The 17,120-nt window shown below is 46.5% G+C and overlaps 2 protein-coding genes across 4 annotated transcripts; both read right to left on the bottom strand.

Annotated features, from left to right (window-relative positions):
- Positions 1 to 101: 101 nt before the first annotated feature.
- Positions 102 to 2,627, bottom strand: TAF13 (TATA-box binding protein associated factor 13). The gene is made up of 4 exons (XM_050915432.1): positions 2,568 to 2,627; positions 2,280 to 2,358; positions 1,655 to 1,752; positions 102 to 758 (listed from the first exon to the last, which is right to left on the bottom strand). Exons 1-4 carry the CDS (start codon positions 2,592 to 2,594, stop codon positions 588 to 590), a joined length of 375 nt encoding a protein of 124 aa, XP_050771389.1. The 5' UTR covers positions 2,595 to 2,627; the 3' UTR covers positions 102 to 587.
- Positions 2,628 to 6,278: 3,651 nt separating this feature from the next.
- Positions 6,279 to 16,374, bottom strand: GTPBP8 (GTP binding protein 8 (putative)). Of its 3 annotated transcripts, XR_007768217.1 has the most exons (9): positions 16,051 to 16,374; positions 15,438 to 15,536; positions 14,781 to 14,911; positions 14,326 to 14,425; positions 13,783 to 13,901; positions 13,203 to 13,329; positions 11,589 to 12,532; positions 11,129 to 11,189; positions 6,279 to 6,878 (listed from the first exon to the last, which is right to left on the bottom strand). XR_007768217.1 is itself a non-coding variant. In XM_050915431.1 (7 exons), the coding sequence occupies exons 1-6, from the start codon at positions 16,372 to 16,374 to the stop codon at positions 13,245 to 13,247; spliced, it is 858 nt and encodes a 285-aa protein (XP_050771388.1). In that variant the 3' UTR covers positions 6,279 to 6,878; positions 13,203 to 13,244. The 3 variants fall into 3 exon arrangements, 1 of the variants encoding a protein (XP_050771388.1); XR_007768216.1 differs by having other exon boundaries at positions 11,129 to 12,532; XM_050915431.1 differs by lacking the exons at positions 11,129 to 11,189; positions 11,589 to 12,532.
- Positions 16,375 to 17,120: the final 746 nt, after the last annotated feature.

Genomic DNA, 17,120 nt, shown 5'->3' with positions numbered 1-17,120 from the left:
CAAAAGAGTTGCTCCCACTGGGACAGAAGAAAAAATAACCTTCCTAGCCAATTAAGTGCTCAAACCCCTGTATTATGCACCTTGTGTGAACTGATCAATGTAAGTTTAGTTATGAGGAGTGGGCACAAACTTAAAATGTTTTATTCAAAGAGCACATACAGAGCAAAGAGCAGAACTTCTATAGTAGTTTGGGCTTGAAGACTTCGTCCAGTTAACCAAGATGCATTTTCTAGGTTTCCTGTCACAGGAATACCCAGCGATAACTGAAATAGTTGTAGAGAATCACCCATCATTAGCCCTCTAGATACCTGATTCAACACAGTCCTACTTCAAACAGACTTCCTGCCATTACAAGATCATCAGAGCTCTTTTCTCATTTCATAAAACAGTATAAAAATACCTAAGTATACCACATACAATCAGATAACATTCAGCTGCTTGAATACTTCTCAGAAAAGGCTGGGAGCAAGGGCAGACATCCCAGCAGTGACCTCCATCCTGAATAACTCCTCCAAACAACACACGACATACCTTCCTTTTGGGCAGCAGGTGCCCAAGTAATGCCCCAGTGCAGCTTGCACACAGAATCAAGATCCATAGTTTGCTTCATCAAAGGCCTTTCTGGCTCGTTTCAGTTCTTCATTCATAGTTAGGAGGTCTTTAACTCTGGCAAACTTCCGGGGGTCCTTGCGTATTAGAAAGACAATGTCCTCAACCTGTACACGACCCTGCCGCCCAATTGACATGGCCTTGTGTGTCTGTTAGAGGAAAAGAGGAAAGTCAGCAGGGTTCCTTTGCCCCTTAATTTTTTTTAAGCTCTCCATTCCACTTTATTTCCTGTCATTTTATAATCAAAAAGTAAGCAATTGCAGGATGTGGGCACCATCATCCTAGTCACAAGAGAACTTCCCAAGTAAACCATGGACTTACTGTTGCTCTGCTGTCCCCAGCTGCCTGTCACTTAGACCCAGCACATACCACTATATACACATAACAGTAATGGCATCAAAACTAAAGCCAGATTACATGTAGGACACCTAGTCTGCAGAGTGCTTGAAGATGAACAGCATCAGGCAGAACTTGGAAGCAATGTGAGGTAACTGTATCACAGGACAGTGTAGGGCATTTTGATGAGGCCAACCTTTCAAAAGGAAGGGGATCCACAAACAGTAGGAATAACTTTTTTCAAAAAACAAAACAAACTTTCAAACAGCATCCAAATATCTGGAAAAGTGATGGCTTCAGGCCCCAGAAGCTTGCATTTCTTTTGTAGCACAGAGCTACATTCCCATCCGTGTAAAGACACTGGGAGTACACAAAAAGTCGATAGACTTTCAAAGCTGAGCCTTGTCTTTTGTCAGCTGCACATATAGCGATGCCACAGTGAACTCCAAAGTCAGCTGTGTATTTCCCCCCCTACAGTACTAATCTAACTGCTACTTAAGGACTTCAGACACTGTTCTAAATCCACATGGAGCAAGATGCATGTATTTTGCCTTAATCTTGGAAGAGCAAAGTCCAAGTTTAGCTTTTTCCTATTAGCATCAGAGTTTTGGGCCTGGGATAATACAGTACTTGAGTCAGAGGCGTTAACCTTCAGAAGACTAAAGTCTTAGTGAAGATGTTTTGACCATGCTCTCTAGAGCTGACTTACCATTTCTGTGATAAACTCTATTACCAGATCCTCAAGAATGTCCACTGATTCTGTGTAAGGGTTCTGGTCATCCCCGAATCCATACATCATGCATCTTACTGCAGAAAGAAACACTCAGCGTGAGGCTTCTTTCATCTGTTCAGTGCTGTCAGCAGCACGCATCTAGTTAGAGCTACCAGCCTACGCATTCATGCACCAGCGTGGCACTCTTGTCTGTTGGGCAGGACAATTCTTGAGCAAACATACAGGAAATACGCAGGTAGACAGAAGCCAACAAAAGCCTAGTGCTGTATATACAGAAAAGCATGTCTGATGACACTCTTTAAATATGCGTTTAGCCTACTGAACACTGACTGTGTCACTGACTTCTGGCACAGCTGGGTTCAGAGGATGCATTAGCAATATTTTTTGGGGGGTCTACATGACAGCTTTCTGCACTTTCAGCCAGGGCACAGAATGAAAGCTGCTGTTTTGCTAAGGAAAACTGAGTTTTGGAACTGCACAGCTGCCTCCTCAGAGTTTCAGCTGTGTTTGCGGGAAGGACATATTCTTAAAAACCGCAGGGACCCCTGCAGCCAGTGACCCGTCAGCGCTGGGCAGGGGTTCCTGGCCCGGCTCGACTCACGTTCTTTGGAGAACAGCCTCTTCCTCTTGCCTTGCCCGCCGTCCAGGCCCCCACCGGCTTCTTCCGCGTCTTCTTCAAACTAGACGGGCACAGCGGAGGAGAGGCTGCCGTCAGCGCCCGGGGCGGCGGGGGGACCCCTTCCCGCTGCCCTCCCGCCCCAGCCCCGGCTCGGGGCGAGGCCTAGGCCACCAGCCGCCCCTCCGCGGCACACGAGGGCTGCCCGCCTGCGGTTGGGATGTGGGCCGCAGCGTCCCGTCCAGCGCCCGCGACCCCTCACCGCTAACTCACCGGCACGTCCTCCTCCTCGTCAGCCATGGCTGCCGGACGCTTCCGGCAGGGGCGGAAGAGCTTCCCCTTCCTCAGCCCCGCCCCCCCGCGGAGGCCGCCATGTTGTGGTACGGTGGAAGGGCGGGGGCTGGGGCTGGGCTGGGGCGGCGCGGCCCGGCCCCGCCGCTGTCCCGTCCCGCTCTTCCTCTCTGCCCGCGGCCGCAGTCCCCGGCGGATTCTCGGTGCCAGCTCCGGTCCCGCGGCCCTCCCCACCTCGCTGGGCCTGCTGCCTCGCCCGGCGCTCCCGCACAGAGCGGCGGCGGTTGGGACGGTTGAGGCCCTGCCGTCCCGCGTTACCGCTCCCTCTCCTCTGGAGACCCATCCCCGCGGAGCGAAGCCGGGTGTGCCGGAACGCGCGGGCTTCTCTGAGGAAAGGGCTGCTCTGCCGGCGAGAAGGTACTGCAGGCTCGTCCGGGTAGGGGGGCGGTCGGTGTTCCGTGTGACGGTGGCCGCTGAAGTACAAAGCTGACTGGAGTTGTTGCTTGCAAGGCCGGCATCCTTTTCGGCTGCTTTGATTTCAGTAGGTTTTTAATATAGTGTGTTTTCTTCGGGGGAAAAAATTGTAAAATCTAATTCTTTTTCGTAAGTGTAGACCTTGGTTTTTGTTTCAGTTCTCTGCCTACAGTAACCAGCTTGCTGTGTAACCACTCCCCAGTGTAGACAAACCCTTGCTCTCCTTGCTTGAGGAATGGTTTGATGAACGGAAGGAAACCTGGAGGTAGGACTGGAGAGTTCCCTGCTCCCTGGTTGGGCTGCTGCCTCTCTCCCCCCCAGCAAAACAGTTGTAATTCGTCCAGATTGATGCTGTGGCACAAAGGAATTACTCCGAGATAGATTTGGTGACCCTCCCCAAATCTGTGTATCACAACTCATCATTATTAGGTTGTCAGGTCAGGATAATTTGGTTTGAAAGGGAACTCGGGAGGTATCTGGTCCATTCCCCTGCTTAAAAGTGTCAGCCATGAGGTCAGAAAGGTGGTCTTTTCCCAGTCAGTTAGTCCCTGCCCTCTGCGGTTGTCGGGGCTCTTCCTTCTCTTGAGCAAGACTTGCACTTGCCCTTGTTGAATTTTCTAAGGTTGCTGTCAGCCCTTTCCTCCAGCTCTCCCAAGTCCCTCTAAATGGCAGCCCTGCCCTCGAGCGTGTCAACTGTTCCCCCGAGTTTGGTGCCATATGCACATGTGGCAGAAATGCACCTCCTCCACTCGTAAAGATGTTAAACTGGACACATCCCAGGATAGACCCTTACAGTGTTCCACTTCTAACTGCCATGCAGGTAGAGTATGACCCACTAGCTACTACCCTCTGAGCCAAATGATCCAACCAATTTTTACTGATCTAGTTGTGCACCTGTCCTGACTGTAATGTCCTAATTTGGATACAGGAATAATGCTGGAGACAGTGTGAAAAGACTTGCTAAATTTGGGGTATATGACATCCGCTATTCTCCCCTCATACAAAAATCCAGTCATTTTATCATAGAAGGCAGTCGGGGTGGTCAGGCATGATTTACCCTTGGCAAATTCATGCTCTCTCCAAACCCTTTCTTTTCTTTCACGTGCCCAGAAATATGCTCCAAGATAACTCACCCCATGGTTTTCCTAGGGACAGAGGTAACGATGGCTGAACTTGTAGTTCCCTGGATTGTTCTTTTGGCATCTTTGAAGATGGGTGCAACATTTCCTTTCTTCCAGTCATCAGGGACCTCCACCTTGCAAGGATGTTGGCCAGCTCTCTTGGTACCCTCAGATGTAGCCTGTCAGGTCTCATGGACTTGTAGGGGTCCAGCTCTTTTCAGTAATCCGTAGCTTAATCCTCATCCGCTGCTGGCAGCTCTCCTCTTGAACACTTTTACATATTTCAAAGGCCTGTGAGACCTTTTTTGGTAAAGACAAGCAGAGGTATTAGAATGTATGACCTGCTCCACTAAGCAACAGGCCTACATTTCCTGTGTTCAGCTTTTTACTACCAGTGTAACTGCAGAAGTTCTGGTTGCCCTTGATGTCCTTGACAAGTCTCAGCTGCAGCTGAGTTCTGTCTTTCCTCACACCATCCCTACACACCTGGGGAAAGTTTCTAAATTCTTCCTTTGTAGCCTGTCCCTGTTTCCACCTCCTATATGCTGCCTTTTTATGCTGGAGCTCCATCATGGATTCCCAGTTCAGCCAAACCAATCTCCTAGTATGCCTCCTTGTCTTCCCACGTATGAGGATGGCCCATTCTTGTGCTTGGAGGATGCTCTCGTTAAAGACCTGCCAGCTTTCCTGAGCTCCTTTACCCATCAGAGGTGCCTTCCACGGGATCCCATGTAGTTGTTCCCTGAGTAAGCTGAAGTCCAGGATCTGCTACTCTTTCATCACTCCCCTCAGGATTTTCAACTCCACTATTTCATTGCCACTATGGCCAAGTTGATTACCACGTCCCCAGCAAGCTCTTCCTTTGTTAGTCAGCAGCAGATGCAGCTGTGTGTCACCCCTGGCTGGCCCATCCAGTATCTGTATCACAAAGCTGTTCCTGACACTCCATGGAAATTCTGGCTGCTTGCGTCTCGTCGTGTTGCCCTTCCAGCAGATGTCAGGGAGGCTCAAGTCACCCATGAGAATCAGAGTCTGATACAGAGACTTCCTGGAGTTGTTTAAAGAGGGGAGAAGTGTTCATCCACTTTCTTACCCTGGTTGGGTGGTCTGTAACACACTCCCACTACGCTGTCACTCTTACTGGCCTCTCCTCTTGTCTTTGTGAAGAAGGCACGTTTATCCTTGCAACAGATAATTATGGAACAGCTAATGTGAGAGCAACTTCCTCCTTCCCTTTGGTTGGCAGTTGGTTTGTGACTTGAAGCTGAGTTCCTGTGCACTTGTAATATGTTGAGCATAAATCTATGTATTTTGCAGATATGAAAAACGGTGGATGTGCTGTATCGAAGCTCAAAACTAATTTCAATTTCTGACTTCCATTTTAGGAAAAATAGCACTAGGGTGTCACATGGAAGTCAGTGGGCTTTTTTTTTTTTTTCTGGTACTGAGAAGTTGAAAGATTGCAGGTTGCTTTGTGACAGGGTTTTATGGAAAAAGGATCTCAAATGAACTCTGCAATTTCCCTTTCAGATCATCCGTGACTTGGGAAAGAACACATAAACTTTTGCTGATGCCCAGGTCTGGTCAGGAGAAACTGAAGATGAAACTTAGCAATATAAGGTAAGATACTGGTGCAGTTACAGCACAGAGTTCCTTGCCCTGTCAGGAAAATGCTTCATGGAAGTAAATGTCCTTGTAATCTGTATGAATTCTAAATACGTAGGACTTTACTAGCTCTTAGACCATTTAAAAAAAAAGTTAAAGTAAACTTGTGGGTTTTTCTTCCTTTCCTGATGGCATTGGTACATGCTCTTACAACATGCTAAGGTTTTAAATACGGGCTAAGCATAGGTAGAAAGGGAGAAGAGGACTGCTTGTTTCATTGCTTGCATGTGGAACCAATTTGGCCTAGCTGAGACAAAAGACTGGGCTTTATTCTTGTCTCTGCTTTTAGCATGATTTTGGGCAAGTTCTTCCTTCCTGCTTTATATGCGTTCATATAAACATGCATCCATGCTTCGTAGGTGGTTCGAATTTGAGCACTGTGAATGCAGAGCATTTGCTTTCTAACATGGTACATTATTTTAGATCAATAAACTTGAGATTATGCTTTTAATAATAAATAACATACAGGAAGGGGAATGGACAGTCTTTTTTTTCAGTGAAGTAACTGATGGCTCTGAGAGCTGGAATATGCTAAGGGCAAAGAGCTGGTGAGTGAAACTGTTGGCAGTTGTAAAGAGATGGAAGTAGATGCTCTTGCTGTTCTTGACAGTGAGGGTGGAAATCCAAAAAGAAAATACGTTCTTCCTGACCTTTGGAATTAAGGAAACAGGAATGGATGTGTAGCCTTTTCAGTTAAGTTTCGCCTTTTCCCAGCTCTCAGTACTTCACAGATGAAAGCACAATTGAGTGATTACGACGAAACAACTTGGAAACTGAAGGTAATCCCCACAAGCATGGCAGTTTCCCATGGCCGCAACTTTGAAACTGAATTTAATTCAGAGGATGGAGTACACTCTTTCACCAAAAGCAGGACTGAAATCAATGCGAGTGTGTTGTGGTAACTTCTGTGTATGCTGCTCGCTTCCCGCTGTAACTGAGCGTTCACTGTAGGAGTCCGCATTGGTATCTAGAAGTCCTCACTGTGGCAGTCCCTCGCTGTCAGGGTGCCAAGCACAGCTCAGAATGACTTCCCCTAAGCCAAAGAACAAGTACGATGTGACTCCTAAATCCTCTTTTCCGTTCTATATAATAATACTTGACTTCTGTCAACATCTAAATAAACAATTTTTTCTTTTTTTTTTTTGTGAGATATGTTTCTTGCTGTTAGACTAAACTAGGTAAAAAATGTCAGAGGAGGGCACACAAAGGAAATGGACACACATCAGTTGCTTAAGTAATGTGCTTTTCAGCTAGGTTATAAAAGAAGGGCCTATGCCCCATGCCATTTAACTTGTACTTGTGCTTAAGTTCCCACCTGCAGCTGCAAGGAGACTTGTGTTTCTTTGTAATTTAACATCTAGGGCTTGGACAAGACTTATCCTCATCAGCTTGGACACCTGTTAGTGTTTCTTAATGTCTTAAAGAAGCTTTAACATTGAAATGCTTTATACTGTAAAAAAGTGTTTCTTGTTATTTTTATTGCATTATTTTTAAGTTGCTTACTGTACTCTTAATAATTTTTGTGAATTTCTTAGAAGTACTCCTTTAGAGTACTACGTTTAGAACAAATGTCTCTTAAGTATGCCTTGGGAGTCACATTGGGGAGCCACTAAGGAAGGAATAAAAGAAATAATTTTCTCTTAGAATGGTCTCTAAAATTGTCCAAAACTATTCCTTTATCCCAAATGTTGTAAATACTTTGGCCACCTGAACCCTGGCTGCTATAGGCCAAAGCTGTCAGCAGCACCTTCTGACTGTGCAAACTGTAGTCATGCTTGGCTTGCTTACAGATCTACCTGCCAACTCTTCCCCAAGGTTTGTTGGTATTGTTCCTTATTTTATTTTTTCCATCGTCAAGCTCTAGAGTTTCTGAAATGTGTCTTCTAATTGGAGGCCAAGTGCTAAGTTTCCCACACCTTCTCATTTTTTTGGAAGAAAACAAATCGCTAAATATCAGCGCAATGTTTTTTATTGTCTTTGAGCACAAAGGCAGCTGTGGTTCTGAAGTCCTACTGAATCTACATGGGCCTTGGTCTGAGTGCATTTGTTTTGCCCTGTTAAATAATTCTGTTCTGAATTGTACAGTACCTTACATCCTTCATAAATTGTTGTGAATCATTAAGCTAGTTTTGCTGATGCTTGAGAAATACAAGTTTCTTGTGCCTTCATCAGGCTTTGCCTTAAGAAAAATTTTTGTCATAAAGAAATTTTTCCTTATAAAGAAAAATCCGTTATGTCTCCAGTAGGAGGCTCACTCTTCTAGTGTAATAAATGTCTTGGCTAAGTTAAGTTTGACGAAGGTTTCTCTCTAGGAAGCGGAAGAGGAAGAAGGAAAAGGTGCAGCTGAGGTGCAGACACTGGAGAAACAAAAACATACTGGAGAGCAGAGCCAGAGAGAGTCTTGACGAAGCACTGAAGGATCCCACTGAATGAATTCAAAAGAAGTAAGTACAGCACCTTTCGGTGTCCGAGTCTAAACAGCTTTTCCTGGCAGAGCTTGGGGCTGGTGCCATCCCAAGACACTGCATCCTGCACTTGCACCAGGGGCGACGGCAACAGTCCAGCAGTGCTGTATTCATCACACAAGAACCAGTGGAGAATAACTTCTTGGGGAACAGCATTAGCAAGAATAGCGCTAAGATTTATTCCCCTCCTGCCACTTATTGGCGTAATATGTTTTCCATCATTCTCAATGTTTTTCAAAGGAAATACTGGTTTAAGTAGCTGTGTCTGTGCAAGTGGTAGATTTATTGTCTTGTATAAACTTTGTAAATGTGCCACAAGGTGCACAAATACCGTTGCAGGTTATTAGAATACAAAAATGGGAACTACCTTCCCTGAAAAAATCTGCTGTGTATTTAACTAAACAGTTCACAGCTGCTCAATAATGTAATTATTGAGCAAAACAGTCTTCTGTGCTTATATAAGAGATGCTTATAAGTAGACTAGTTATAGCTGAAGTACTTGGAGATCAAGTATTTCACAAATACTTGGACAGTGTTAAATTAGTGTTAAAATAAATCTGTGCATACAGGCTTAATGCTGTGGCTAGTTCTTAGGAGCAGATTGAATTGCAGTTACTAAACCCAGTATTAAAATCACTTGTGTAGGTAAGGAAGGGATGCTTACTTTACTTTTTATTGGTGGTGTTTTTAGATATGAACTGGCTGTGAATGCATCAGATGAGAATAAAAGGAAGTTACAGGACTGGCTATAGGATATCGTGGAGAGGGTGGCTTCTTATATAGAGGGCTGTAGAGATAAGTCACGCCTCTGTGATGGGTGCACCCGCTCTGACTGAATTAACAGTACTTTGGTTCAGGCATCACTGACAAGTAGGCCTGAGTGAAGTCAGCCCTGTTGTACAAACATTGAGAAATTTTGCTCGGCCGTATCTTCTCAGGAACTTAAGGAATTTAGGTCATGTCTTATCAGGAGCTAACAGTACCAGCCTGAGGTGGGACCAGACAAAACTACAGCTGCTGGGGTTGCACAGTTGCATGTACACCAAGGGGGAGTTTGACTACAAGTCAATCACTTTACGCTATAAATATCTGCAGCCACCACAGCCCATTGAGCTCTCTTGCACAGCAGCAGGCTGCACAGCAGTGATCTCCCCTTGATGCCTCTCAAGGTTAGTCCTTGAGGTTGAGAGATCCCTTACTCAGCATCCGCTATCTACAGCAAGGTAAATCACATTTTATATTGGATCTAAAGCATACTGTATACAAGCTAGCTTAATTATTATAAGCGTAGTAAGTAGTAGAGTGTTTGTCCACTGTCTAATCATCGTTTAATCATAATTTAAGCGTTAATAAAACTTTTTGGTTAATCCCACAACGATGACTTCTCTTAATAATTCACCTGCGACAGCCTCTCAATTTATTAACTTATCTTTGTTTTGGGATGTAATGTAAGATCAGTTTGCCTTTTCTTAGTTCTGTTCCTTTCCGCTCATCTTGTGTCCTGTTTGTAGCATGGGACAAAACCACAACTTACTCCTCCCTCCTCTGCCTCTTCTGTAAACAGGTTCTGGTCTTACTCTGTTTCGGAAACACTTAAGCAGGAGAGTGATGTAAGAAGCTGTCTGTCTGTCTGGGTTTGTTCCTGCTTGCACGGAAACAGCTACAATTTCTCTGTAAGATACAGTATCATGTTATAGCTGGGATAAGCAGGTACTAAAAGTAATCTCAAGCATGAGTAGGATTAGCCAGTGATACAGACTGGAAACATTAGCTGCTGCTAAAATTTCTGTTTCCTCTCCTGCCCGGAACTTTGATAGTTGAGGTAGCCGTATCTTGCTTCTCATGGGCAGCCACCCCACTTAATGCAGAATTAATTGTCTGTATTCAACACTTGGCATGTTCTGTTTGGCATCCCAAATTTGTTTCGTGCTGTACCAGAGAGCTCCTACTGCAATACATCCTAGTTCTGAGCAGAGTCTGAAAACAATGCTGAGCCCAAGGAGCAAGACTTTAGACAAGATAAAGAGTTAAAGAAGGCAACACCGAAACAACCTTCAAAGTGACAGTAAACCAGAGCTCTCTCTGCCTTAGTGCATGTTGCCTCCTGTGTAAATGCCTCAGAGAGGCAATGTCTACCTGCTAATCCCCCCTGCTCTGCTTTTTAAAATAACCCAAGAAACCTGTTTAGGTTACTTCATTAACATTAATAGAATTATCGACATACTATCTGGTCAAGGTCCCTACTAAAATGCATTCTATGCTATAGTGACTCTAGGGGACGTTGCAAGAATACAGTCAAAATACTGGCTTTGTAGTGCCAGGGTGATGGTGACAGACTAGACCAGACACAGTAGAGGAAGAAAAAGGAGAAGGTACTGCTGAAAGACCAGAGAGATGCACAAGGTAAAATGTTTTTCCATAGAAGCCTACACTCAACATCACTTCTGTAAATGACAGGTGCAGAAGAGGCAAAGCTTTACAAGGTAATGCTGGATGCCTGCAGTGTGGTGTATACACTGCAAGCAATTTAAGACATCAAAAGCATTTAAAACTGAAATGATCTCTGCTACTTCAGTATGCTGCCAGGCCCACCATTGATCAATGAGTGGGGAAAAAGAAAGGGAGAGCTTTTGTGTCCCTGGCCTGAGAAGGTGCCCTTCCTCACTCCACAACACAGCATGTTCCTTAAGAACTTGGCAAGAAAGCCTGCTAGTGCGTCAGATGCCTGTTTACCCAAAGCATGTTCCCATGAAGGCACTTAAATGTAAGTCTTAATGTTTAAGTGAAGGAGAGAACTTGATTTTATTTACTACCTTACCTGTCACAGGGGCACTGATCCTTGCATGTAACAAAACTGTAGTGTTCCCTCCTGCAGATGGCTGAGGAAAATGCAAGAGTTATTCCAGTACTTGAAGCATTTGTGAATGAAGATCTTATGACCAATACAGCAGAAAACCCAGATGTGTCCAGAGGTAAAGCCAGTTCTTCAGGATAAGACTGTACCTACTGATTGTGGTACAGCTGTAAGAAACTGTATGACCTAGCTCCACGTGGCTTCCACTAAGGACACCTCATGGCAACTATACACACCCACAAGGATCATGGGGTCCAATTCACAGTCTGCTGCCATTTCAGAGCACTTTTTATACAAACGGATTTACCAGACATACTTAATGTATTTAAGTGGTTAATAAAAGACTGCCTAGCACTGTAAGGTGTTTTGTTCTGAAGAGGGACTAAAAACAGAACTGCACTTTCCTTTACATATACAGACTTACTTTCAGAGGCTCTTCAGTCAAGGCTGAGGCCTTGAAAATGACAGCCTTGGCAAGATCGATGCTTTTGGAAGATCCTGTTTTAAAGATACTAAGAAGAGATTATTCCTGAAGTGTTCACTTGCACCTGTTCCATCTGTCTAGATACTACTGCATTTCCCCCTAGGATCAAGCATCCTATGGGCTGGTTTGCTCTGGAGCACTTTGGGATTAGAGGTAAAATACTAGAGAATTACACACTTGATTACAGGAAACTAGAGATCCACATCTTTCTACTGCATTCCCCACACCCCCCACTTCTTACATGTATGCTGAAAACAGGCCTCACCTCATGTCTAATCTTAGAGTTACAAGAAATTCCATAATGAAACAAAACACTAGAAATACCTCAGAGTGGTTTACAAAAGACCTGCCCTTTCTTGAAGTTTAAACACTTAACATAAGTAACTTTGACAACTGCATACACACGTTTGGCAATGTTAAGACATGACAAGACTGAGTGCCAGAGTTTGACACAGGCACTTAATAGCTTTGGTCTAAGTTCTCCTGTACAGCTGCTGCTATTGATGGCAGTCCTTTTGTCCGAGTCTGTACCTTGTAACTGGACAGCTGCAGGTGCTCTTAGCCAGATGCAGCTGCTGAGGGACGCAGTTCTGCAAGCTGCTACAGTGCCCCTAAACAGTACGGGACATCAGTATTGTGCTTCAGCTGCCAGAGCAGAACAGATGCAGATAATGGAGAATGTGTCTCATCTCTGGCAATTCATCTGAGTGCAGCTGCAGAACTTCACGCTGGATTTAAAACAGAAGGCAGATGCAGCACTCGCTGATGGTGAAGTGCAGAAGGAAAGAGTTCCCCTAGGTGTCAGTCATTTATTCCACTCTGTTTCAAGCCAACAGTGATCAAAAAGCAGATCACGTTAAAGATGTGTCTTTTCCTTCATCCACCTGGAACAGGGACAACTCAATGTATGCAAGTGAGCCATGCTATCACACCGCACCTATTGAACGCACGATGCAGAAGAGTTACAGAAGTAAAATATACAAGAAGTCCTAAACACACTTTCACAGATGACATATTGGCTCTTTCCACTCCAGATCACCTTAGAGCAGGGACGTTGCAACAGGTGGTAGTTTTTGGCCCCTGCTATATAAGCTGAGAGAAGTAAACCTCTGTGTATCCTTCAATTCATCTGGGGAAGTACAGTTTGCTTAATGTTAGGGCTATGGTTTTTCTTTTCTAAACTAAATGCGTTTTTATTAATAAGATTACTAGACTGTCTCTGGTATCCTAAATATAGCAGAGCTTAGGCATGCAGTGGTACCTTTTTGAACATTTAGCTGAAGGGAGAGGAAATGCTGTATTAAAACTTAGCTTCTCTTTGGAGGTTCTCTTTGCTTTTTTCTCCTTAGCACAATCACGTAAGTTTTAGAAAACAGTTTTGTAATAGCCTGGATTCGTTCATAGTGCAAACTTCCTGAATTGATTAATTTATTAAACAAAAAGCTTAGCCTTACAAATATTAATTTATCCAAAAATTCATACAAGTTTATCCAAAAATAAATTCTAGTACATCAGGTTATTTACAACAAAAATCCAGACCTCTCGTTTTGGTACCTTTCGTTCTGGATGAGCCGAGCAGATCAGGAGCCAGTCTTTTCAGCTGGCCTCTACAGTAGGCAGGTTTCCAGTAACATGGGCTACAAAACACCTTAGCAAGTGAACTCCCGAAAACTCCAGAGAACTGTGGAAAGAAAGGCGTGGATGTTCAGTGCCAGACACTACTGTGTCTTGGAGTAATACAAGCAAACTCAGCCACTGGCTGCATTAAATTACATTTCCCACAGTGCCATACAACTGTGGTAAGAGTAAGCGCTTCAGCTATGTAATCAAACAATTACAGCTTGCTACTGTCACACGACTCCAAACAGAGTGGCAAAGCCCACTAGCATGCAGCACAGGGACTGCTGCCCCCCTCGGAGAAAGGCCAAAGGAAGAAGCAGCCTTGAAAACTGAACTCCACTCGCTTGCAGAGGAGGGGGAAGAAGGCAAGGGGTGTTTCCCCATCAGCAGCCCACCCTCCATCCTTGGGGCACAGAGAAGTGCCACCTCTAGAGCTGACAGACCCGTTCCAGGTAGTTTGCCCTATTGAAATCGTCACCTGAAAGGAAACGGCAGCAATGGAGAGGAGCTTTACCTGACCAGGAATAGCTGAGGAAAGCATCCCTGTGTTTTCTCCTTTACAAACTCCTGGATCTCCAGCACGTTCTTTAACAACAATCCCCTGGAAGCTCGGTCAATTTTTGTTAACACCATCTGCATGGATCCAGAAAGGGAGGATTAAAAGAGGAAAAGAAGATTATTTTGCTGCTAGCCTGGAACATCTGTCAGAGTCCTGGACCATCTTGCAAGGTAGGCTGAAAGCCCTGGGTCGTATCTAGGGGGAAAAATGGTATAATACAGTTCACCAAAACACTTCTATAGCCTGCATAAGGAGGGGACCTTTTCAAGCTCCTCAAGCTGAGCACTGGAAAAAAAAAGTCCATTTAGTAAATCAAGGAAAAAATCCCTGAAATCCCACTTGCCCCCCCTCAACACATTTTAGGCCTATTTTATTAACAATAAAGGGGGGCTTTACTACTTTGGTAGGACAACTTGCATAAGAAGCTCAGGTAGAGGGTACACACCTTTATAGATTATCTGTCACTTATAACCAACACAAGAACGAAGCATTACTTACCACATAAGGAATCCCAAACTCTTCCAGCATCTCTACTGCAATATGATCTGTTTTCTGGAGTCCTACTACACCATCAACTAATAGAAAAGTCCTCTTCAAGCTGCCAGAAATACAAGGAACAGTAATCACCACCATTATTTCATGCCTGCTCTGCTACTTCCAAATTCATAAGCAAGAACAAGTAACACAGGATTTGGGGACAGGAAGAGCCAAGAAAAGCCATGCATGGAGCTGAGGGTCAGCATGGAGCAGCACCTCAATCTTTTCTGCTGTTTTGATCTGTCTAAGCATGAATGAGTGACACCACAGAGGTTCCCAGGGAAACGACTTCAGAACTAATCAATACTACCACTGGAAGTAGCTACCTCTCCTACATTTTTTCACCTTAATTACATGACACTGTATATAGGTGTCCGGCTTTCACTGCTCTGTGGAGGTACAGTTGAGTCCCTTACTTGTGCCGTTCCTGCAGATAGGCCTCCACCATCTCCACAAAGTCTTGCGGGGCACGGTAGCCGTATCCTGGCATATCCACCAGAGTAAAGTACTTCCCTACTTTGAAGAAATTCATCTTCTTGGTGTGGCCCTGGGGAGTGGATTTAGGTAAGATGAAGGAAGGGGGTGGTTTTAAAAAGTTGCTTTAAGCAGTGGACTAGGAGATGCCCTGCAAAATATCTCTGTACCATACTCGGCCCCCCCGCCCCCCGGGGTGGCTACAAAAATGCTACTGTTGCTTTAAGCTGTCTAGTTTCCTACCCTTGTAGCAATCCTATGTGGCTCTATCCTTAAAATAGACTAAAAATACCTTCATGGGTCCCTGTGCTTGGTTCTTCCCAAAGGGCTTTACGGCACGTCTGCTCAGCTTGTAACGACTCTTCTGTCTGCTACATGTGCCAGTCCTGGCTTAAGAGCTAAGCTGGGCTCTTTCCACCTTTTTCTTTGCTAGAGCAAGGCCTGCGCCAGCCGTGAGCTGGCGGCCACCATGGCTGGCACGTTCTCCTGCCGCTTCAAGTCACCCAAGAGCTTGTTTCCTCCCACCCTTCTCAGCCCTATCCCTCTGGGCTGGCACCAGCTTCTGACCAAGAGGGTGGGAAGTTAAAAACGTCACTTACCGGAGTTTTTGACACTCTGACCTCCACTTCTGGAGACAGCGAAAACAAGGCTCGGATTAAAGATGATTTCCCCACATTGCTTCGGCCGATGAAGCACACCTGCAGTAGGAGAGGCAGAGAGAGTATTTCTACACCTGTCCACCTCCCCTCATCCAACGTGTCTGGGCCAGGGGTACCCCCTCCAGCTGCAGCCAGTCCTGACCATTTGTCAGCCTTTGGTGCCAAGGCCTGGGGACAGCGATGTCCTGTGCCACGGACTGCTGTCCTGGACACACCAGATTGCGGAGTTGTACAACGGGGGGAGCAACAACAAACAGATGGCTAAAAAACAGCAACAATAAATACTAAGAAGAAAATTAACTCTATCCCAGCCGAAACCAGGACATGCTCGTTGCGCAGCGCTCAGACACTGCCGCCCCCAGAGCTACACAAATGCTGCCAACACCCGTTTATCCCCAGCAGCTCGGGCCAGCCCGGGGGCGCGGCGGGAAGCCGCTGTCCCAGCACGGCCACGGCCTCGGCCTCCAGCTGAAGGGCACGGAGGGCCCCGCCGCCGGGCGGGCGAGCCAGCGAGCGGCGGGGGAAGCGCGGGGGGGGCCGAGCTCGCCCTGACCTCGGGCAGGGCCGGCGGCGGGGCATGGTCCATGCGGACGGCGGAGCTCACGTAGTCGATGGCGTGGTCGCGGCCGGACCTGAAGAGCGCCTCGGCGCGCTGCAGGGCGGCCAGGCCCGGCTGGAAGAGGCGGAACCGCGCCGTGTCGGCGCCGGGAGCCAGGTAGCGCGCCAGCTTCTGCAGCGGGAACACGACGCCGGTGCGGCGGCTCCGCTCCAGCCGCAGCACCTGGGACAGGGCGGCCAGCGGCGGCGGGGACCGTCCCGCCGCGCCGCCGCCGCCGCCCCAGCCCCGCGCCGCAGCCCCCGCCCGCGGCAGCAGCATCCCCGCGCGGCGCAGGCCCGCCCCGGCCCCGGAAGGCGGCGGGCGGGAGGGCGGAGCGGGGCCCGGCGTTGCGCCCCCGGCTGCCCCCGCGCGGTCCGGTACCGCGTGTGCCCGCCGCCCCGTCGGCAAGCCGTTCGTCTTCATCCGACCCCACGAAAGCAGCAAGTTTTCCCTAGCCTCGGCTCTTTAGTTTTTGTTCTTGCTCACCTGGTGTTCTTTATAGACTCGAGCCAAACCCAGGAACGTCGCTGAGCTGCCAGGGGCCCTGTACGCTGAAGCCCTGTTTGGCCACGAAACAGGGCAAAGCAACAATGTCCTTCAGCACGCTCCGTCTCTCTGCTGCGACAATCAGTTTTCCGAGAGCTATTCTGATGTTAGACCTTACACCCAGACAAGCCTGAGGGTCCTGGGGAATGCTGCCTTTTCTTTGAGACACAGACCCGTTTTTCTTCTGCAGTCACAGCCCTCTGTTTAAAGCTCTGTAAGTCTGGACAGTTGAATTATTACGATGAATAGTTTTAAGGCCAGGAAGGACCATTAGAAGATAACACAGGCTATATCCTGCTTTCCCTGTATTGAGCCCAGTTATGAAGCTATCGGGGGGAACTTCTATCCCCTAAGAAAAGGCCAGCCAGCAACCTATGTGTTTCTCAGAGATACCTTCAAATCTTTTGTAATAAGACAAACTTCTACTGAAATGCATAAGCTTCTTCTCAAATTTACGATCAGTGGAAGCAGTTACTGGT

This window comes from Gymnogyps californianus, chromosome 1 (assembly GCF_018139145.2).
Source record: "Gymnogyps californianus isolate 813 chromosome 1, ASM1813914v2, whole genome shotgun sequence".
Lineage (NCBI taxonomy): Eukaryota > Metazoa > Chordata > Aves > Accipitriformes > Cathartidae > Gymnogyps > Gymnogyps californianus.
Note: the sequence above shows the minus strand (reverse complement) of the source record. Positions and strands in the feature narration are given on the sequence as shown.

Bases quoted from the DNA above. Each gene is read 5' to 3' on its own strand.
- GTPBP8 (XM_050915431.1), bottom strand. From the start codon at position 16,374: ATGCTGCTGCCGCGGGCGGGGGCTGCGGCGCGGGGCTGGGGCGGCGGC. The intron at 15,537-16,050 runs GTCAGGGCGAGC...CTCCTACTGCAG, and splicing joins CGCCGCCGGCCCTGCCCGAG to GTGTGCTTCATCGGCCGAAG. The intron at 13,902-14,325 runs GTAAGTAATGCT...GGATCCATGCAG, and splicing joins AGTTTGGGATTCCTTATGTG to ATGGTGTTAACAAAAATTGA.
- TAF13 (XM_050915432.1), bottom strand. From the start codon at position 2,594: ATGGCTGACGAGGAGGAGGACGTGCCG. The intron at 2,359-2,567 runs GTGAGTTAGCGG...GTGCCCGTCTAG, and splicing joins ACGAGGAGGAGGACGTGCCG to TTTGAAGAAGACGCGGAAGA. The intron at 759-1,654 runs GTAAGTCAGCTC...TTCCTCTAACAG, and splicing joins TAGAGTTTATCACAGAAATG to ACACACAAGGCCATGTCAAT.